Here is a 23,859-nt window from a genome sequence, read left to right as displayed (position 1 = left end):
TTATAGTCTGAGATTTGTATCTTAACTCTATATAATCCAACTAACTCCATCGGGATATCAGAAACTCTGAAGACCGCGAAGCAAAGGTTGTAAATATATAATTTTCAATTCGAAAACATAACTTATAGCTATACTTTTTATTGTGTGTATTTTTTTTTTAAATTGACGTTTACATTTCCAAGTCTTTGTCTTTGTGCAATATTATAGTATTTTATGCAACTGGTGGTTAAAAGAGGTCAAAAAAGGTGAGTGGCGTGGGTAACAATTTGAAGCGAAGCCGAAAATTGTTAATAAAGACGCCACGAGCATTTTTTGACTCAGTTAAACACCGTTGCATACAATACTTTTTCTACGACCAAGCACTTATTTTGAAAGAAAATTATATGGTATGGTTCTTTGAAGCCTGGCCACTAAGACGAATCGAGCAGAGTTGAATCGAGTTCTCATACATTTGAATGCGACGCGTCGCCAATGAACGCAGCAGAAAACGAAGGAGTCTCGACTCTGCGAATTGGTTTGTTAAGTTGGTAGCAATGTATTTACTGAACTGTAACAGCTATATCGTGCTACTTCTACTAAATGTTTTCAGGGTATAGACTAGATAGACTTGTCCTGACATCTTTTATGTAGGGTTTTTAAGTTCTATGCACGACCTTGTAACTCACGAATAACAGTACGGGAGTAGAAAAAGATTTTAACAGACAGATCAACGAGAAGCTTTAACTGTGGCAGACGTGTTGGTGCCATCGACCCAAAGAGTTAAAAAAATAAGTTGTCTTAACCCATCGTTCTTCCACACCTAACAAAATGATGAAGCAGTTGAGCAACTCAACAAACTTCATGTAGGTATGTCAGTGTTTAGACTAATAAAATCTTTTCCATTGTTCACAAATAGAGAAGCTGCCGCTGGCGTAGTGATCCGCGAAATGGACCGGACGTCCGGCGGAACTGTGTCGTTAGGCTTTCCAATGCATTCCTGGGCAAGTGCCACCTGCGGCGAAACTCGACTGTATTTTTTGACAACTAGGGAAACTGGTAAACTTAAAAATATTAACTGAAATTATACGATAGCAAGTCGAGCAAGATTCTTTTTTGGAAGACTATTTCGAAGTCTGCTTGAAACCGGGAGGTATAGAAAAAGCTGATGGAAGCCTTTTTTTAGCAGTGGGACATTACAGGCGCTCAATAATTATAATAAAGATGTCTATTATTAAGCGAAAATTTAGCAACCCGGTCTCGCGGTCGTTAGCTATGGCAGCATTTGAAGCTATAGCCATGAATTTCACCACCACTTCGCCACGGCTGTGTAAAATTACTGTGCAAATATTTAATTCGTACCCAAAGGTGTGTTATGAAATATACCAAATGACAGAAAATAATGTATTTAGGATATGAAAAGTTGGATTATTTACCGATGGTATAATTAACGAGTTTTCTAATATATGGTCGTGATGTGATTCTTACAAATTGAATTCTTTTACGTAAGTTATCCGTAAATCACTGTCTCGTTTGATTTTGATTAGATATATTGTACGGTTTCAGAAGCACATACTTCTAGAAAACAATTTCGTTTATAAATGGAATAAATACCGGTACTCTTCTCGGAAATAATTGTCCCTCCGATGACGGAGCCCTAATCACTTTTGCCTTTGTTAGTGACTTCTATTTATGTATGAAATTAACATAAATTAATGTCTATGTAATTACGCTTCTTCGTATAAATTTAATGATTGTATAAAAAATAAATATTAAACAAGACCACCAGTGTCGGAGCTTCACTTTTACTTGCTTTCATTTGTATGATATTTGCTTCTAAAAGTTCCAATTAATTATTTTGACGTAGTTATATTAATCAAATTAGTAATTAATGTAAGTAGTTATTACTAAGCACTTAACTACATATAAGTCCGGGTGTATTTCATTCGACAACAAAGTGTCTTACAGGTCGGCGAAGCTTATACCTAATAGTAGTGTTTATATTACTTTTTTTTAATGGGATATGAAGCAAACGAGCGTACACCCGAAACACCAGAATTTACTTAGCAATAAATAAAAAAATATAAGTTTATATATTATATCAAACCTGGACTTACACCAAAGACGTAAGACACAAGATTCAAACTTGCCAAAGAGCCCAAGAAAGAAGCATACTAAACTTAAAGAGACTAGATAGAGTAAGGAACACAAAAATAAGAGAACGAACAAGAGTCATCGACGCGTTGGAACACTGCCTGAAAATGAAATGGCAATGGGCGGGACATAATTATAGCAAGAATGAGCGATCAAAAATGGACTAAACGTGTGACATTCTGGAAAGGTCCACAAAGAAAAAGAAAATCTGGCAGACCAGCCACAAGATGGATCGATGACGTCACCAACACCATATCGGAGAAATGGCAAGATGCGGCACAGGACCGCTCAGAATGGCGGAGGCTGGGGAGGCCTTTACTCGCAAAGAGGTCCACCAATCATAGAATGGCGAAATATTAAATTTTAGTAAAAATAGTTAAAATATATATAGAACCATTAGATATATAAGCTAATTGTAGACATATTCTTTTTTAAATTTTTAATAATTGTTACTATTATTTTTTTTGGTGTGGAATTAAAAGGCTTTTTTATTTTTATTTTTATTTTTATTTATTATTATTTATTTAAGTTTATCAGCAGGAATATGTCCCTGTGTTTTAGAGGCAGGCAATTATGATCGCGCGATAAATGATAAAACATCTGGCCGTCCCTATCGCACTTAGTAATAGTGCGATAGGGACGGCCTGATATTTTATCGTCTATCGCGTGACCATGCTACCCGTGCAGATGTCAACAATCCTTATTTGTTTTTTTTTTCCCCTTACTAGCTCGGAAACACGTGTTTTATCCTTTAATACCAGCGGGTAAAAAAGCATTTTATCCACTAGTGGATAAAGTAATTTGACCTTGAATATAGTCAAAAAATCTGCTTTAAAATCTAGTGATGAAGATGATTTACCACCTGTGGAACTAACTCTCCAAGTTCAGGATTCTATTCTCGAACCACTAGTTTCGGTCGTGATTCAACTATAGAATCTTTCACTTGCTCGTTTTTCAACTCCACACGCGGCGTTAAAATACGACGTTGCACTCTTGTATAACAAATAACTATTGTATTCGAGCCTATAATCTGCAACGAGTTTACAAATCCAATCAAATCAGAATACGAGTTAGTGCATAATGTAAAACCGTTAGCACAGTATAATAAAGAGTACTATCGTACAGTATGGCCACTCCCGCTCCCCGCTGAAAGTGCCGCCCACCCCCTCTCGGTTACCTCACAGTTACCGCCTGTCAAAAACGCGAACAGTCGACCTGTCATATCTCACTCATACAAGCACAGTACGCGTTTACCTACACGAGCTTAGACTGTGTGCTAGGAACGCGCTTCTTTCATATATTGGATCGCCAGTGTCCGAGGTGTGCCGTTAGCATTCTCCCAGGCCCAGGGTTATCAACATGCTACATTTTTTGTAAATCACCCACAGGCTTCTGTTAATAGTCCTTGTAAAACGACTTTAAGTTTGTTTCCAAATTTGTTTTTCATGGCTAGTTTCCACACCAGGCTTCATCAGGCTAGAATAAACATTGTCATCTCAGTAACATAAACTACTGCAATATTGTATCTCACAAAACACTCAATGTCATTTCTATATAAGTATTATGTGTAAGGTACAGCGGGGCAAATCTCGACTGGGAGGCAAATGTAACTGGTCCATTTTTTTCATGTCTTACAATGTTTGCATTATTAAATAGAGTATCCATAGTAGGCGTGTTCAGTGGATACATGTAGAACTCGACATCATAGTGTAATAATGGAAAAAATGAATCAGTTACAATTGCCCCCCAGTCGAGATTTGCCCCGCTGTACCTTAACCTATTAAGTACAGTATTCTGCGTAAAAATAAATATTAATAAATATTAATAAATATTGGGGACACCTTACACAGATCAACTTAGCCCCAAACTAAGCAGAGCTTGTACTATGGGTGCTAAGCGACGATATACATACTTAAATAGATAAATACATACTTATATATATAGAAAACATCCATGACTCAGGAACAAATATCTGTGCTCATCACACAAATAAATGCCCTTACCGGGATTCGAACCCAGAACCGCGGCTCAGCAGGCAGGGTCACTACCGACTGAGCCAGATCGGTCGTCAAAAAATAAAAACATATAAAAATAGCTAACTGCATTATTATCCAGACAAATGAAATCATCGCCAACCCTGCCGCTTCAGTGGAGTGAAAAAGAAGATTCAATCGGATGTTGCATTTTCAATGTTATCACTCGACAAACAGCCGTTCGCTGGGCGGCGCCGGCTCTCCAAACATTTTACTTATATTTTAGGCTAAATACTGTGCTACGTCTTTTGTTTCAATGACAACTTCAACTTTTTGGTAATAAGAAGCGCCATTAATTACTTAAGCGCGATTTTAGGGTCCCCCCACATCTAGCGTCTCGCGAGCGTCGCGTCGGGCCAACTGTATGGGCAAAGCCTGACGCCGCGTCGACGCGACGTATTTTTCCATACAGTGGGGGGACCCTTAAGTATCTTTTTGACTCTTCTCCTTCCTGGCCTATTGTGCTTCCAATTATATCACTTATCTACGTGGATAAAGCAGCCGTCATTTTCGGGCAAGTATGTCAGTGTGAGAGTGACAGATATCTTATCCGCGTGGATAAGTGATAAAGTTCGAAGTAGCCCGGCTGCCAGATATTGTACTGTAATATTTGTCTCAACCCCCTCCTACACTCTTGAGTTCAAGTATAATATCTTATTTGAACTCAACATACTCTCTCTGACGTAGATAAGTGGATATGATTATCAGATTATACTACGAGTATGTTGTGATCTAGAATAATTTAATTATATTACTTTTTCTACTCCCGAACTGTTATTCGTCATTTACAGGGCCGTGCATAGATCTTTAAAATCCTACATATACTTAAGTCTATTCCCCAAAGCAAATGTCCACCGGCTTCCCGCGCGTGCGCGCAGGAACGAAAAAATTGAAAACGCATTGTTTGGCTCTGTAACCATGGCAACGCATTTTATAACGATACTGCGCGCGTGCGCTGGATGGCTTTGGGCAGCTGCGCTGGCAATGCAAACCTTTGTGGCAAAATAGAGGAAACAGTGTGAATTTCACGAAAGTTATTCTAGAAAACTATTAAAAACTAAGTGCATGGCCGTAGAAAAAGTAATATGTAATAATAATAAAATTATAATATGTAAGATTGACCTGTAATTGATATTATTTATAAATATGAGTATGAGTATGAGTATTGTATGCAACGGTGTCTGAGTCAAAAAATACTCGTGGCGTCTTTATTAACAATTTTCGGCTTCGCCTCAAATTGTTATCCACGCCACTCGTCTTTTTTGACCTCCTTTAAACGCCTGTTGCATAAAATACTATAAAAAACTGTAATTATATTCACAATAACTCCCTCCCCCACATAAAGTTTAGTGAGATTCTGTTTAAGTAATTAATGTATTTACGTTTATTGGTCCAAGATACTTTTTACCTGCCGACACGCAAATTAACCAGCACATTTTACCGGTCGTTTTTTAAAGTGAAAATTTATGCCTCCGTAAATTTAATCCCCGAACAAGCCAGCTAAACGAGCTCTAAGTTTCTTAATTATTGCCTTCCTAAATTATTTGGCTGATATAAATTACGACTTTCGACCTGAGCACTCGTTAGTCGGGTGCTCATTAGTGTAATTTTTTATCAGACTTGACTATAAGGAGAAAACGTATTTAAATATTGAATAATTTATAAAGAAAAGGAAAATGCTACCCGATTTTTTGGCTCAACAAAAGACGGCGTGGGTAATCCTCTTTTTTTATTTTTATGTTGACCTTATATTTTATAGAATAAATTTAAAATACATATTATGTAGGTAGGTTACATAAAAAATTAAAGGTAAGCAATTATAAAAACATATTCTAGGTACAAACGGATTATTGTTCACACAAATACTGGGGTGGGTTAAATTGTGGCGTGGGCGAGAGGGTGGCAACCTGTCGCTGCAATTGCAATGTCACAATTTGGATTTCTTTCAACCCCTTTTTGCCAGGAGTGGCACTGAAACTTAGTAGTTCATTAGCTCTGCCTGCCCCTTTGTGGGATACAGGCGTATACAATCACGCCGTATGTATATAAATACTGAGGTAAAATATAACGTAACCAGGCCCCGTAGCCGAATGGCATTTCTCCGACGCCAAACGAAAGCGATACGCCGCTGGCTCTGTCGCGCCAATACGCAAGCGCGATAGAGATAGATATCTACTAGCGCTTCGTTTCGTGAGCGTTTCGTGAGCGATTGTGCCATTCGGCTAGCCACCCAGGCCCCGTAGCCGAATGGCATTTCTCCGACGCCAAACGAAAGCGATACGCCGCTGGCTCTGTCGCGCCAATACGCAAGCGCGATAGAGATAGATATCTACTAGCGCTTCGTTTCGTGAGCGTTTCGTGAGCGATTGTGCCATTCGGCTAGCCACCCTGCTTAGGTACGAAACGATTGTGACCTTGGCTAGGTACCCGGTTGCCGAAAATCCCTCTATCGCTTTCATAGAAGGGACCACACTGATTCAAAAATATATTTGCTCGAATCAAAGGAATACGAACGGCCGGCCCGTGAAATTGGATTCGCGTACATTTTCAATATAGTCATTGATCAACTGATATTGATATGAGGACACAAATAAGAGTCACAACCTGTTTGAATGTTTATAAGAAACTTGTGAATACTATTCTGGATATACTTATTTATGACTAGCTTTTACCCGCGGCTTCGCCCGCGTAATAAAAGTATTCATTAAGATTTTCATTTGGATCCGTAGGGACCGTAGGTTTCTCTGTAGGTATATTTATCTGCGATTATTTCGATTGCACATAATACTTTTGCTTGCAATGATTGTAGAAATATTACACATCGACCACAGCGTAGGTAATTCTATATACGCTGGGGAAACCTTTATAAACATCCCACATAGCCCGTATTTCGACACTATGATCGGTGGGTAAAAAGTACTTTTTTCTATTATCCCTTACAATTTTTTACATTTTGCTTATACTTATCTCAAACGTAATCTTCAAGCAAGCAAACAACGATCGTCTTAGAGCACATTGATTGTAAGAGACCGCCGACCGATTATCCGTATCCCGCTAACGATACCCATATTATCCGTATCCGTATCCGTATCGCTATCGCTATCCCTATCGCTTTCCCTATCGCTATCCCTATCGCTATCCCTATCCCTTATCAAGATGTTTAATGATATAACACTTTAAGTTCTCGCGCTTTGTACACATATTTAAAGTCACATACAGGTCGAACGCGATTAATTAACATTATTTTTACCTTTTTTCCCAACGTTTCGGCCAGGTTGCACTGGCCGTGGTCGCGGAAGACTGACGTCCCAGCAAAATGTCACCGGAGATGTAAACAACACAAAACTACCCGATATTAATTTATATAAATGTTCGGGGTAGACAAATAAATATAATCTACCCGCTTTTAGTTAATGTTTATTTCCCACCATGTTTATTTTAAAGGTAAAAATAATGTTAATTAATCGCGTTCGACCTGTATGTGACTTTAAATATATGTTTAATGATTTCTTATCAAGTGCTAAAATATAAAGTTTCATGGTTTTATCATTTAAAATTAAGAAATCCCATACAAACTTTCAACCTCTTTTTCAACCCCTTCATCCCTTTTTTTCGAAATAAAAAGTAGCCTATGTTCTGTCTCAGGGTCTAAAGATTGTCTGTTCCAAATTTCATTAAAATCGGTTGCGTGGTTTAAGCGGGAAAGCGTAACAGACAGACAGACAGACAGACAGACAGACAGACAGAGTTACTTTCGCATTTATAATATTAGTATGGATAGTATGGATTAGTATGGATTTACGGAACTTGCAGAGCTATAAGCTTCATTTTTCATAGCCATCGGTCTCAGGTTCGAGTCCTGCCGGAGCGGTGTGATTTTTCCATTTTTCCTTTAAATTAAAAATACGCTAGTACATAGTATAATCGCAACCTGTTATTATTTATTAACCTGTTTCTATGTTTATTATTGCATCGTAATAAAAGCGCACCGTTCGCCCACGCCATAAAATATCTTATCTTATAGATTAACCTTGATTCCATTTTACAAGTATTACATTGACTCGACTCGATATACGGACTGTTTGAGCCAGTATCGAAATCTGTGTTTACATAAACTATGCGCTGGGCTACGTCAGTTAACGTTTACTTTCCTTATCGTTATCAGACTGGTTTCAACAGATAAGTACAGTTATGATGAAAAACACTGCCTCAATAATATTTTTTGTGTCATATCCGTAATTAGTTATACTTTTACTACCTCTATAATGTTTTTGGACATGAATTCATTGCTTTAGTCAGGATCATTAGTTTCTATTCGAAAATATTTCCATACATTGGCGATTATATTTCCAATAGCGAGTTGAAAATCTTAGTCGACAATACAGTTAAATAAATGACCAATCGTGCACAGCGTACCTACACCGATACAAACGACTAACTTGTATTGCATCAAGAAAGCAATCTTTGCACCGGAAATAAAATGAGATTGGCTCAATTTTATATTAATGTAACTAGTCACTAATAGTGAAGGAGGCACTTTAAAATAACAATTTAAAATATAAGTACTTAGTAACAAAATATTATTAAAATACCTATCACACACAATTACCAAAAAACATTAACAAACACACAATTGTCAAAATCTACATATATAAAATTATTCTTATAAATTAAATAGGACTTGCAAAAACATTCCATAGTTTAGATCCCTGCGAAATGGTGGTGCCTATAATGCTGACCACATACTTCTTTTCAGGCCCCCTCCCCAGTTACGATATTTGGTGGTGTCGAGAAGTATCTTCTTCAAATATTTCAACAGGGTTAGCTCATCCTGATACCAACGCCGCAAATACGTACCTAGCCACATTGTTATTTATAATCGTAAAAGTATATACCTACACTAGGCACGTATTGTATTATGAACAAATATAGCTTACCTATGGCGCTGTGGCTAAGTAAAATTTTGTATTTTTTGTCGTGACTGTACACGTTTAGTTTATCAGAATTATCAGCAACTGGAATCTATAGTTAACAGCAGTTGTGTAGATACAGCCATTGTAATAATATAACAAAAAAATGCGCGTCGCTATTTTAATCCTAATAATAACTCTGAAAGTAACAGAGAACTTCGCAATCGAGAGGAGGGAGCAACATAATGGCGAACAAAAGTTACTTTTAAGAAAATTGCTGAGTTTACAACAAAACAATTCGACGGGAAAAGCCTTGATGTGGAACGAGATTTTCGCAAATGTGTTGGTGAACAAGATAAAAATACTGTTCAACAAACAACCTGAATCCGGACTGGAAGAGAATCCAGATGGCGTCACGAAGTTTGTGAGCCAGATTATTGCATTGTATGGCAAGTTGTTTCACAAAGTTAACGACGTAACACATACCAGTCGGCAAAATGAAGAAGAAATTAGAGTTGAAGAAGTAATTGATCCAAAAAAAGAAGTAGAAGAAATCGAACCGAAATATCATGGACGTTTAGAAAATACGACCGAAAACTATGATATTGACAAAAGGTCCGTCTGTCCCGAACACTCAGTGAGCGATGGCAAGGGAAACTGTGTTGATCCCACAAATTCGAGGTTTATTATGGCCATACCGTACCAATGTCCGATCGGATACAGGCGGGACAGACTAGGCTACTGCAGAGCAATATTTTGAATAAAGGTAAAAAGAGTATAAATATGAGGAGAAAACATGTTAAATATTGACGTTTCGATCCTATTGAGGCTTGGAGGTTAAAGTGAAATATGAAGTGAACAATTTGAGATGCTCTTTAGTGTGTTTGTAAATAGTTCCATAACTGTGTGAATGTTATAAGGTCAGTTATTGTATTAACTGAGTTAGGTTCTGAGCATGTTCTCGGTAATTCTCAAGATGTAAAGGCGAATTCTAATTACCGCGACTCATTTGTTTTCAGTGGAATTTCAGTTCTAATTCTAATTTATCAGAATTCGAATTCCACTGATAATAGAAGCGTCGCGGCAATTAGAATATGGACTAGACGATGGAGAATTACCGTTCTATAAGTTATGAAAACAAAATACCGCCACGTAGTTACCTATAGGTACAGTGATATTTATCATTAAATATCCTATTAGTCACTATCAACAAACTATATTCGTGAGAATATTGAGAAACAGAAAATCACAAACAATACGTATAATATGAAAATTAAATATTGTAATAGAAATGTCTAACAATTAAAGACTTACTTGATGCTGCACTAATTCTATGTAGTTTAATTGCATAATACATACCTTGTTTACGTCACCTATTCGGAAAGGTGACTTTGTTTTCCCCGCTAGGAGTAATCAAAAAACACTTTCCGTTCTAGGATTTTTTTTTCTTCCTGGCAACATTTTTGGGATAGCATAATGTCCTTAGGTACCTATGTGTCTCACGTTATCAAAATAATTTTCACCTTGTTTACACTATAATCCCTCACTGCGTTGTTAATGTGTTTCTATTTGATAAACTAAATCGTTAACCGCATTACAAGTTCACCTTAAATTAGCCGAGATTTTCAGCTGCACATGACTTTGCCAGGAAAGAAGTTTAAAGCTAAGTTCAACGCGTCAACCCTCCTCTCAGGAGTCGTGGCTCATTAAAACTTTACTCCAGTTCTTGCCGTGTTGCCCCGACACAGTGGACTGCAATTTGTTATACTTCGTCGTTGTAGACCTCATTGAATGAGCTTCCTTGTAATCCTTATTAGTATTTGGTGTAGGACTCGAAAATAAAGAAATAAAATTGTGTATATTTTCATCAAATTATCACATTTGCTTAGTAAGTTTGCAAATGCACGCAGGCGTAGCGGGAGTTATAAAAAAAGCTTTTTCCCAAGGGTGTTATGAAATTTCTAATACCATAACTAATTTTTTATCGTTCTACCTATTTTTTTATTGCAAGTGTTATAAAAAAGATCGTGTGCAACTCGCGGCTTTAGAATATCGCAAACTCGGTTCTCTCTCGAGCTACTCTTTTATACCATGTTTAGCTTACGCCCCATGTTGTACAATGTACTATTAATCTTCCTACGAAACAAGACTGGATCGAAATCGAAGGGCTATGGGCATTTGTGCACAATGTACATTAGAGCGCTGATTCATAATGAGACCTTAAGTATAAATTTGTATTTTGCCTTTGTTTAGGGACATTGAATGGAAATTAACGATCGTATTTTAATACAATATTTTTTTTAATTACCCGGACATTCAAATTATAAAGACTAATTACGTTTCCCTGTAACAAAAAGGCTTTTTAATTTCCTTCGACAAATACCGAACAATCTTTTTATCGGAAAATTCTATCAAAACAGTATATAGTAAACCTTTATCTTCGCATTTTGCAATTTCAATACGATATTTCGTGGCAGTCAATTTGTGGCGATCGAGGTTATTCAAGGTCCATCGTTTGATCCGGGCAGGTGTATCCGGCTCTTTATAGCCGGTACGGCGTGAAATTGACTTGCCCGATTGTCTCCACATAAAGAGCTTGTTTGCCGACCAAAGAGATTACATCCTATTTGTAATGTCTATTGCTATGAATAAGTTAAAGCGGACCTACCTGTGATGTCATTGCTAGGATCGTGACTTTAATGTAGTTTTGAACCACCTACAGAAATTTAACCTAATGAAGCATATTTCATCGATATATTTTCTATAACGACAAGTAATTTAGTAAACATGTCTGTACTTAATAATTAAGTGGAAAAGACATACATGCAAGTAATTTCACTAATTCAAAATTGTTTTGTTTTGAGTAATTTACACAGATTGATTATAAAATGTATAAATCGTTATCTTGCGACCCTGATGTGACTTTTGGCAGTTTGCGTTTACATATATCTATCACAGGTGTTATCTGCAAAGTTTGCAGTGCAAACACATATACTTTTAAGTTTTGTAAAAAATAATATTGTCTAAGTATACATGACAAGCTTCGCTATGCAAGCTTCGTGATAAAAAAATCTAAATTGCCAAATAGTAGCTAGTACCTCATTAGTTCTGTAGACCTAATTTATATTCGTGTTCTTAATTATTTTTGTCATGATATCTTTATGCAATAAAGTTTTTATCTGTCTATCTATCTAAGCTCTATTCTCTGTTAAAAATGATTTAACTAAAAGTTCATTACTCATTACCAAACTCCACGTTAATACGTCGATTCGTCCACGCGTTTCCACCTGAGGTAAAATTAGTTTTTTAAAGATATTTCAAAACATTGTAGGTATCTAATAATCCTTTTCAATAATTTTATTAAAACTGTCGTGAGACATATTAAATCCATACTAATGGAATGGGAAGGTGTGTGTGTGTCTGTTTGCTTGTCCGTCTTTTACGACAAAACGGAGCGACGGATTGAGGTGATTTTTTAAGTGGAGAGTACTATTATAAATATTCTGTGGTGGAGATAGTTGAAGGGATGGAGAGTGACGTAGGCTACCCCACTTCCCTAAAATGGGGGGTGGAATTTTGTATGGAGCATGCCGAATATTTGGATTTAACGCGAGCGAAGCCGCGGGCAAAAGCTAGTTATTGAATAAAACCATCTCAGTTAACTAAAGTGAACTGTAATGAGATATTATACCTAGCCAACACTGAAAAGTCAGCACTTACAGTTTAGTCTGTGGTGTCTTTATTGACAGATTAAAGTCGACGAGTAGAAAAAAAGCTTCTTTTCCACTTCTATTTTGAATAACCACACTATTTTCGGTGCTAAAATCATTTTGTTGTGGCGCCGACATTTTTCACTCGGTAAACAAACACGGCCGCCATCCGCGCCATTGCACACGCTGCATACGCAGCGCCACCAATGGCCAAGAAGGAAACTATTCTACGAAGTGCCCGCTATAGAGCTAGGAATATCGACGAATGCGTTGCTTTAATCGATCTGCCGTGTTGTTTATCAGGCCCATCGTGATATGCCTGGGAAACTTTTAGGCATTTCCTGATTTGGCGCCGTTTCAGGATATGCCTAGGAATCTCGTGATCTGGCGGATTTTACGATCGGCCGCCGACATATACATGCATCGTATACGTGTGTGTGTATCCATAGCAAAAACTGAATATATAAATATTAATAGGACATTCTTACACAGATTGACTGAGTCCCACGGTAAGCTCAAGAAGGATTGTGTTGCGGGTACTCAGACAACGATATATATAATATACATAGAAAACATCCATGACTCAGGAACAGACATCTGTGCTCATCACACAAATAAATGCCCTTACCGGGATTCGAACCCGGGACCGCGGCGTAGCAGGCAGGGTCACTACCGACTAGGCCAAACCGGTCGCCAAATATATATATAAATATTATACATATATCCAAAAACTATTACGTAGCATGATAAGTGTATGGGAGCCTCGTCTGCCAACAAACCACAAAGTGGAAGATATGTAATAGGGTTAAGCTTTACGTTCTGAACAAACGTTTTTTTTTTGAAATTATTCAGTCAGCATAGTGGCATAGTCCTCTCCAATATAAGGCACACAAAACTAAGAAAGGAATTTGTAGGCGAGCTCAAGCTTTACGATTATGCCAGTCCCGGCGGATTTGTGACGTCATTCCCCGGCGAATATAGCCTTACTTATTGTTGGTTCCACTAGTAAAGTTAGCGCGGTTATTGCCTCTCGTGACCCTCAATTGAAAGGGCTATTCTCGTTAAGACAATAGCGAAATATAATTTTATGACCCTTTCCGAAATCCTGAAAGTTTGTGCTGTTTTGGGTTCAAATTTCCGTTGTTAATGTAATTTTCTGGTTTACTTTACACAATGATACATTGAACTCGTTAAATACGAACTGCAGTGTATGTACCTACTTGTAGCTGTAGTGAATAAAAAACATATGTTCAAAAATATGTTTAAAAAATGTATGCTCGACAAAAATCAAAAAGGTAATCACGGTCTATATGCCGGTCAATATAAGTCTAATGAAAATATATGTAGTTAAACCAAATTCAAATTTTGACACCTTTTACCTACCCGAAAATGTCATTATTTCATAGCAGTTTGATATTTCAAATAACCCTAGCGCAGTATTCAAATCGTTGTCATTCGTTCGTTGCTTGGTTTGATTCTAATTATTTTAATTTTCAGTTTCTTACATAATTAAATAGACCAGGAACTTAATCAAAATACCTACACTTGAAAGTCACTAAAATTGTCTTTATTCGTGTAGAATAAAAAAATAATACGTTAAAATTGGAAACCTCTTAAGGAAATGTAAGCAATGCTTTTCTATACCTAGAAACATTTAGGATACAAACTTGTTTATTAGGGCCATAAAGACTGTTTGCTGTGTTTCCGAAAATAATTTCGCTTATAACTATGCCAGCATAATATAACAATACTGAGGAGCTTTGACCCGTATGAAAAGGGTGCTTAATGTTCACTTTTCACTCACTATTAAACAGATGTAGGAAAAACAAATAGCGCCTAAATCTCTGTATGAGCCATTAACTTCTTTGCCTGACAGCTCAGTTGTAGTAAATCTTGTACGACATACTTCCGTTTGTGCCACTAGTAAACTATTGTATATCTTGATTGTTGATGTGTCGGGTTTTGACTTTTAGTTCTTTCAAAAAATTTGTTTATTTTGCTGTTTATTACTTTTATTAGGCCTACTTGCACCAAAAACTTAACTCAGAGTTAGTGGGCTATCAACTGTCAAATTCCATATAAAATGGTGGGTTAACCCTCGGGTTACCCCTCCATTTTCGTTGGTACAAGTGGGCCTTATACGAGTAAATAGTTTAATATCAAGGCCACATTATCTCTTTAACGACAGACTATGCTAAAATAGTTAGCATATTGTGTCAAAAGGAAGCAAAATGACATATCAACGCCGAGGGACCCAGGGGTTTATTGAATCCTGATCGAAGCAAAGTACCCTCAGAGAAGTGCGGAGTTCAAGTGTTATCGCCCAAGGTGGAAATAATATTCCTACCATACGAAAAACATACCTACTTCATTTTACATCATCTGTAAGAAAAATATTATGTCTTAGATTAATAACTCCAGATGGTGTTTCCGAACCACCTACTGTAGCCATGCCAAGTGCGAAATTTTTTCGCACTTGTGTGATTGTATCTGAACGGCCCTCGCAGTACTCAATTTCAAATCGTTCTGAAAACATCTCCGGAAAAAAAATTTAATTCGCTAGAAATATGGTAGGTTGTGCAGCGAATGGATGTTATAACACAACAAATAATATTAAGAAACCGCCCGACATTACATTCCACGCGTAAGTACAGAGTTTAATGTGATATTTTTACGAAATTGTAAATACTAAAATTGAAATTTTCGCCGTCCGCCATTTCTTATAAATGTTGCCAGTCCAATGATTTTTTTTTCGCCAAATGATGTTTAAATATAAGTATTAACAATGTTAGGTTCTTTGTATGTATATTTAAAGAAAAAAATACATTTTAAAATGAATATTTTTTTTTATTTTCTCAAAGACAGAAATTTTGTTGTTTTATCAAAATTCTAATTATAGCTAGGAATTTTAGCATGATGTTCGTTTTAGATTTCCGACTGATCCGCTTCTATCTGCGAAATGGATTGAGACAATCCGGAAAAACAGGAACGATTTTATGTGGAAGCCTACTAAACATAGTCGTGTGTATGCTCGCTCCATTTTAATGAGCAAGACAAGTACATTAGTAAAAACGGCTTGCGGAAATTACGCCGTGGTACGGTCCTTTCTAAAGTAAGTGCCTTTCTACAAGCTTTTTTAGGGTTCCGTAGTCAACTAGGAACCCTTATAGTTTCGCCATGTCTGTCTGTCCGTCCGTCCGTCCGTCCGCGGATAATCTCAGTAACCGTTAGCACTAGAAAGCTGAAATTTGGTACCAATATGTATATCAAATATATCAATCACGCCGACAAAGTGCAAAAATAAAAAAATTTAAAAAATGTTTTATTGGGGTACCCCCCCCCCCCCCCTACATGTAAAATGGGGACTGATATTTTTTTTTCATTCCAACCCCAACGTGTGATATATTTTTGGATAGGTATTTAAAAATGAATATGGGTTTACTAAAATCGTTTTTTGATAATATAAATATTTTCGGAAATAATTGCTCCTAAAGGAAAAAAAAAGTGTCCCCCCCCTCTAACTTTTGAACCATATGTTTAAAAAATATGAAAAAAATCACAAAAGTAGAACTTTATAAAAACTTTCTAGGAAAATTGTTTTAGACTTGATAGGTTCAGCAGTTTTTGAGAAAAATACGGAAAACTACGGAACCCTACACTGAGCGTGGCCCGACACGCTCTTGGCCGATTTTTGGTAGTAAAGTAACTCTCAAACTAGGCAAGGATTAGGTATTTTCGTCCTAAAATATGATCAGGAACGCCACATTAAAGCAGAACGCCACATCGAAGCGCCAATTATTTAAAAAGCAGCTACAGTTTCAAGGATATTAATAAATAAATAAATAAATATTATAGACTGGCTGGCAGATTGACTGAGTCCCATGGTAAGCTCAAGATGCCTTTTGTTGTGGGTACCCAGATAACGATATATATAATATACAAATACTTATATACCTACATAGAAAATATCCATGACTCAGGAACCAATATCTGTGCTCATAACACAAATAAGTAATATCTTAATATTACTTCATTTTTTTAGGATTAGAAATTTGGTCAACAAAGAAGCAGTCGTGGTCAACCTTTCTTATTAGTACAAATATTAGATGTTATGAATTTGTACCATAACGAGATCGTAACAGGCCAATATAAGTTATTTTGTTTTATTTTTATCTACCTACATTTACATTTAGAGGTCTATGTTACGGTATTTTTTGCAAAACACTTGATCCTACCTCTTTCTGGTCCATTGCAGTACTCACAGTCCACCGCATGTCACCAAATACACAATAAATACAATCTTAATAATAAAGTATCAAAATAAGTACTCGTATAATCAAATTTTATAAGTTAACACGAACGAATACATACACGAATAACGAACCTAATACGTTCGACAGCATTGACAGCTAAAAAATGAACCGATAGTTCCAAATCTCTCAAATGTTTAGGTTTTTTAACATGCAACCTTCCCAGAACTGGATTAGAAAATTTTAAACAACACAGACTGTAACAAACACTTCCTAATTAAATGTATAATTTTGTATTATTTATATACAAATATCAAAAAACACTTATAAATTTAGTGTAGAAAACAATGGAGTATTTTATTTAAATGTCTGTTTAAGATACAGTGACAGCGGGCGCAAAAGATGTCTCATATAAAAGACTTCGTGCTTCTTAAGTACTTAATATGTATAGGTATTTTTAAAATAAAAGACTGATTAAATTTATTGGCTTATTCATTTCATGCATTTGCAACAAATGTAAATAATCTTACTTACAGCAATTTCCATGGAACACACACTACAATTATTAGTAATTAATTACTATGACTAAGTACGACTTTGTAAAAATCCCAACTTCGAGGGAAAACATTTTTCTCTGGCAACATTTTTTGTATGCATGTGTGCGTGGGGTGAGCGTAAAACAGGAGCGTTCCACGCACACATCGATCGTGTTTTGGCTTCATTGTTGGCCGATGAGTTGTATGGAAACTATCATTCTTTATGTAATATTTCTATGACGTTCAAAAAGCGTTTGTAATCAAGAACAATGGATTTATATGAAGAATCCGATATAGGTGAAGATAGACTACTGGTCGTAGCGGCGCCGCCATTCATTGAAGGTTTTGCCTTATGATTTTTTCCTCTGTGTTTTCCTCTCAAATGTGATGAAAAATATTGTGTGTTATTCAGGAGGTAAAGATTTTGTAAACTAGTGTCTATAACTCTCTCCAGCCTGCGGCTGTCGCGAATTATTAACACTCGTTGACAAAATCCCCCTTACCTCATTGTTGCACAATAATATATTATTAAAATTCCGTAGTTTCAACTGGAATGACCCACAAAGTCCTTCACGCTACAAGCTGCCTGCTTCCGGTAAAGGTACAAAATACAATATTGTGATAGCCAGAGTTACGGAGGGTCTGACGGTGAGCCGAGTCAGCTGGCTTAGGCCGAGGGTCGCTGACGTATTTCAGCTAACGAGGGTAATTTTGCATCAAGTACGACAGTTATGACTATGAGGAAGGCCTTATTAAACAAAGTGTAAGTAGTGTTTCAATGCTCTGTACTTACTGGTTTAGTTATATTTAAGAAGAAATAGTAACGTGTTTTTATAAGAAACAGGCCTTTTAGGCAAGGAAAACCACGAATATAAAAAAACCTTGGTGACTTTAATACGTTCCTTTTCGCTGGATGCACGACAAGCGCAGCCCTAATTTTGGTTGATGTAAGCCGCAAAAACATGTTTTAACTTTCCGTTCATACTTATCGTTTCCGTTATGGGTACCTACAAATATTACTAATTCCTGATTACAAATGAATACTCTTAAAATGAAAAATGCATCACCATGATTTGAACTTTGAATAGTGGGTCGCAATGGTTATTAATATAGGTAAGTTAGGTAAGGTGGAGGAAGATTGCAGGATTTTTAGTAAGGCGAAATATGTTCCGTATAACGAAGCACTACTGGCGGCTTTATACCTTACCCCGCAAAAAAACCCTTCAATCTTCTCCCAACTTACCTTAAGCGCATTTACATCATGCCAAACCTAACCGTGCAGCCTTAGGTCAGGCTTTATAAGCACCGAGCTTTATACCATTTAAATAAAATAAAAACATTGTTTTCTCAACAGGACTAAAACTTCGTAAGTACTCGAAGTTAACCCCAACTTGAAACCAATTAGGGCGAATCGTTTTCCATTTCAGCCGAAGATCGTAATAATGTAGCACTGCCAAATACCGGGCCGCGGATTGCGATATTATTTGGCACATGTCCAAAATAATTACTTACAGCAAACATTCATTTTTAAGCCATGTATGTGCTGTTGCCGAAGGATGTGGCAATATAATGGGGAAATGATCGACATAATCACTGCATTTCACATTCGTACTTGTTTAGGTATATGGATACGCAAACATATTAATACGCTGTCAAATAATTCTTACGGCAATATGTAACTAAGCGAAATTAATATAAATTAAAAATAGCTGTTTGCTCTCAATTTCCATAAAAATATTTCTCAGTTACCTGTTAAGCTGCCATATAAGTATTACCTAGGTCAATGCGGCTAATTTGTCACAAAATATCTGTAGAATTCAAACGAGCAAAACGCATTAACGAGACGGACCAGTTCATTCATCGCGTATGAATAAAATCTACTTTGGGTTGTCGAAACCGAGCAATCCTTGCTTTGTCAATGAAATAATCAGTTACCTGAGCTAACAAACCTGTTGACCTATTACGTGATCATGAACTTAGTTATATAAAAAATGTTCAACTTTGGTTGGTTATCTTTTAAACCACAGGTTTCTTTCTGCCAATAATATGATGTGGTAGTGGTACCGACCCGTAAACCAACCGGGAGCCGTCACGCCACGCACCGGCCCAGGTTAATGATGTATGTCACTCCGAGCGTCATTACGCTAATGATGCACTCTACGGGCTGCAGTATCACGCATCAGTGCCGGATTAAGTCAGCTCGGGACCTGTACAAAATGCGAGTAGGCCCTGGAAATCCAAGGACATCAAGCATTCTCAATTACTTACTGGCGGTTCTCAATAAGATAAGGTGCTATTTCAATAGGATATGAAGTCGATCTTATCGACAACCGACAATGTGGTAATCTTAGTCACTTTTTTTTTCAAGAAAAATGTTTAGTATGTATGAGGGAAAGTATTTATTAAGGTAATAATTAAATCAGGAAATAAACAATACAATCTTGATACTTCAGAGAAATGTATCTTTAATTCGATCAGCTCTAAATGCGCCCACTTACCCGCAATATGGGTTAAGTGTGCGCAGCTAAATTAAGTTTGTCGATTTTTAGGGTTCCGTAGTCAACTAGGAACCCTTATAGTTTCGCCATGTCTGTCTGTCCGTCCGTCCGTCCGCGGATAATCTCAGTAAACGTTAGCACTAGAACGCTGAAATTTGGTACCAATATGTATATCAATCACGCCAACAAAGTGCAAAAATAAAAAATGGAAAAAAATGTTTTATTAGGGTACCCGTACTTGTTTTTTTTTTTTTTTCATTCCAACCCCAACGTGTGATATATTTTTGGATAGGTATTTAAAAATGAATAAGGGTTTACTAAGATCGTTTTTTGATAATATTAATATTTTCGGAAATAATCGCTCCTAAAGGAAAAAAAAGTGCGTCCCCCCCTCTAACTTTTGAACCATATGTTTAAAAAATATGAAAAAAATCACAAAAATAGAACTTTATAAAGACTTTCTAGGAAAATTGTTTTGAACTTGATAGGTTCAGTAGTTTTTGAGAAAAATACGGAAAACTACGGAACCCTACACTGAGCGTGGCCCGACACGCTCTTGGCCGGTTTTTTTTTATTATTTTAAGCAGACAGGAGAAACATAACATAGCTTCAAAGGTTACTAAATAAAAGACAACAACATTACTAACAGGAAACAACATTTACTTCTACAATTTTCCCTATAACAACAAGCTCTACACTTGTAGAGCGCGAGATTTTATTCATATTCAAATAATTGTATATTATGTTATATGTTATGTATGTTATGTTATAATCATATTCAGCATTGAAAGTCAATTCCACCAGCCAACATAATAGAAATAACTCAAAATGTACCTTACCCCACATGTGAATAAAATCACAGAAGATTTTACATTATGATAAAATGCAACGTCTCATTCGTTCGAACAATCAAAAAATCCTTAGCACGGTACAAAATAGTGGAATGCCTCATCCAAAATGGATACCTGCGAGACAGCAACAAGCCTCCGATACAGCGGTTGTATCAAATATTCATTATCCGTCGTGGGGCTGGGTAATTTGGCAAGTCTGCGAACGAAACTGATCGCCCGTGCAGCGATACTATGCAGCGATTAATACCTTTACTACTTGTACTATTATATATTCTGTGCCTTTACATAAGTAGCTGCAGCGGTGACAATGGCAACATATCAAATACAGGTTATAAAAGCAGCAAAAGTGGATGGATGATTAATTGGGTATTACAATTAAATTTTTAGTCATACCTGAGTCACACGCCATAGGTATAGACAAGTATAGGATTTGTAATATAAGTATTTCATATATTAAACTCGTATTAAATTAAAATAAATGGTTACCTTTCATTGCCACTAATAGAACAGATAATAACCTAAACCGAAATCATATTAATATATAGGTGTATATGTATGTTCGATTTGGCGTCTAAGACAAAAAGGCAAATGAATACATAGGTTAACACATTTACACTTATTGGGTATTTACGTATATCTAGTTAAATTCGTAAATAGTTCGCTCCAAAGTTAGGTAGGACCTGTCATGATTACAATTGTTGACGCTCCGTGGCGAACGATACACAACTGGCTCTTTCGCACCAATAACGAAGAGCGATTGAGAGAGATAACTACTTTATACTCTTGGGTACAGGTCACTACATCACTTCCTGAATTATCCTACTTTCTAGGCAATAAATTCAATTTGCACCCTCCAATAATGGTTAGCACTATGCGGTTAGGGTTGTACCGGAGCTCCCTGGGCGTGTTGTCCGTGGGCTCCAGCCGGAACCGCCGCAGCAGCCGCGCCGCGCACACGCGACTCTGCACCTTCGCGAACCGCATGCCGATGCATTGTCTCCGCCCGATCCCGAAAGGCAAGTACACGGCCGGATGTCGACCAGCTGAATTCTCAGAAGTAAACCTGTCAGGATCAAATTTAGACGGATTTGGCCAATATTTCGCGTCGTGATGTATACCACTGGCAGAAACGAGAACCGTTTGACCCTTCTTCAATTCCACGTCGGTTTCAGGAATCTTGTAGTCCGCACCCACTTTCCGGAAAAGAGGGTCCACCACAGGATACATACGGAGGGTCTCATCGAAAACTCTTTCCAAGTAACTCATTTCTTGCAGAGCCTCATAAGTTATTTTATCATTATACCGTTTTAGCACTTCTTCAATTTCAGCAACCACTTTTTCCTGAATCTCTGGATTTAAAGCGAGTTGCATAAACATAAATCCTAAAGTAGTTGCACTAGTCTCGTAGCCTGCCCCATAGAATACAAAAGCCTGGGCTGCTATCAAACCTTCCGTTATTTCAATAGATTTCATTTCTTCTTCCTCTGTAATCCGGCCAACCTGTACTCGCTTTGCTTCTTTTAATTCGAGAATTAGATCCATAAAATCCTGTCTATTTGTCGCTTTTCCATTTCTTTCGTTAACTACTTGTCTGACTATATTGTGAAAAAAATCTCTTACGTCAGTAGGGAATAAAGAGAGTCCTAGTTTACTCACCATCCCAGGATACATCATATCTATTTCGTATGTGTAATTATTGGTAAATATACTCTTATCGAGCTTCATCAATGCCTCCATCACATTGTTTTGTTCTGTTATGTCTATATCCAATCCGAAAGCGCAAGCCGATATAGCTGCGATCGTGAACTTTTGCGCAAGTTGGAAAACATCTTGTTCAGTTTGTGTTTCAGTTAGATTTTCCACGTACTTCATAAAATGGTCACTCCTATCGATAATCAAGTGAAGCATATTTTTTAGTTTTCCTGAGGTAAAAATTGGCGTTAACTTATTTCTTAAGATCCTCCAAGTCTTCTCGTCTGCATGAAAGAGGTTAGTACCCAGTCCATCTGTGTCATATCTTATTCCACGATCAGCAAAAATATCAAAATCCTTGATCATCACTTGCTTCACAATATCCGCATCTCGAATCAATAAATCGGGTGTTGTCATTCTATACACTCCAACTACTTTTTCGTTAGAATAGGCTTCGTAAATGTTTTTAAAAACCATCGTGATATTTTCACGCCGCAATGCTGATTCTTTCACATTCCCAAAAATCGGAACAGGTGTGGGACCCACTACATTTCGGCTGCGCCAATAGTTAAAAGTTCTTGTAAAATAAAGATAAAAACAATAGGCAACAACGGCCAGACCTACCAGAAGATACGTAGTCATTGTTGACCAACCGAGCACAAACTAAAAATAAGTATAGGCATCTGTAGTCAATTACAAAGTCACACGTGATATCTCTTTATAAACTGTAACTATCTGACAAAATTATGCGTACATATTAATTTTACAAGAGAAGATAGGGACTCAAGCAATCAGTATTATGTACACAACAAGACAAGTAGTTATACTGTCGGTAAATATGACAATTAAGTACCTTTAAAAAAAAACGTTTTTTGTATAACACGTGTATATTTAATACCGATAGATATAAATAAATGAATAAATAAATATTAGGGGGACACCTTACACAGATCAACTCAGCCCCAAACTGAGCAAAGCTTGTACTATGGGTGCTAGGCGACGTGTACTGTATTAACTTAAATAGATAAATACATACATATATACATAGAAAACATCCATGACTAAGGAACAAATATATGTGCTCATCACACAAATAATTTCCCATACCAGGATTCAAACCCAGATTTAATATAGATTACACCAATAACGATTGTTTGGTAACTATCGAATTGTAGTGAAAACTAGTGTATAATACAATGACTTATTTATTATTTAGCTGGCGTTTTTTAAGCCAGGCTCCGTTGTGCAA

General features: G+C 36.8%; 1 protein-coding gene across 1 annotated transcript; it reads right to left on the bottom strand.

Annotated features, from left to right (window-relative positions):
• Positions 1 to 20,706: 20,706 nt before the first annotated feature.
• On the bottom strand, positions 20,707 to 23,293 carry LOC125242207 (cytochrome P450 6B5-like). Its single transcript, XM_048150929.1, has one exon. It carries the CDS (start codon positions 23,250 to 23,252, stop codon positions 21,738 to 21,740), a length of 1,515 nt encoding a protein of 504 aa, XP_048006886.1. The 5' UTR covers positions 23,253 to 23,293; the 3' UTR covers positions 20,707 to 21,737.
• Between the last annotated feature and the right edge of the window lie 566 nt (positions 23,294 to 23,859).

This window comes from Leguminivora glycinivorella, chromosome 2 (genome assembly GCF_023078275.1).
Source record: "Leguminivora glycinivorella isolate SPB_JAAS2020 chromosome 2, LegGlyc_1.1, whole genome shotgun sequence".
In the NCBI taxonomy this organism is placed as follows: Eukaryota; Metazoa; Arthropoda; class Insecta; order Lepidoptera; family Tortricidae; genus Leguminivora; species Leguminivora glycinivorella.
Note: the sequence above shows the minus strand (reverse complement) of the source record. Positions and strands in the feature narration are given on the sequence as shown.

What these genes read in the sequence shown, in the direction of transcription:
- LOC125242207 (XM_048150929.1), bottom strand. Translation starts at nt 23,252, where the DNA reads ATGACTACGTATCTTCTGGTAGGTCTGGCCGTTGTTGCCTATTGTTTT.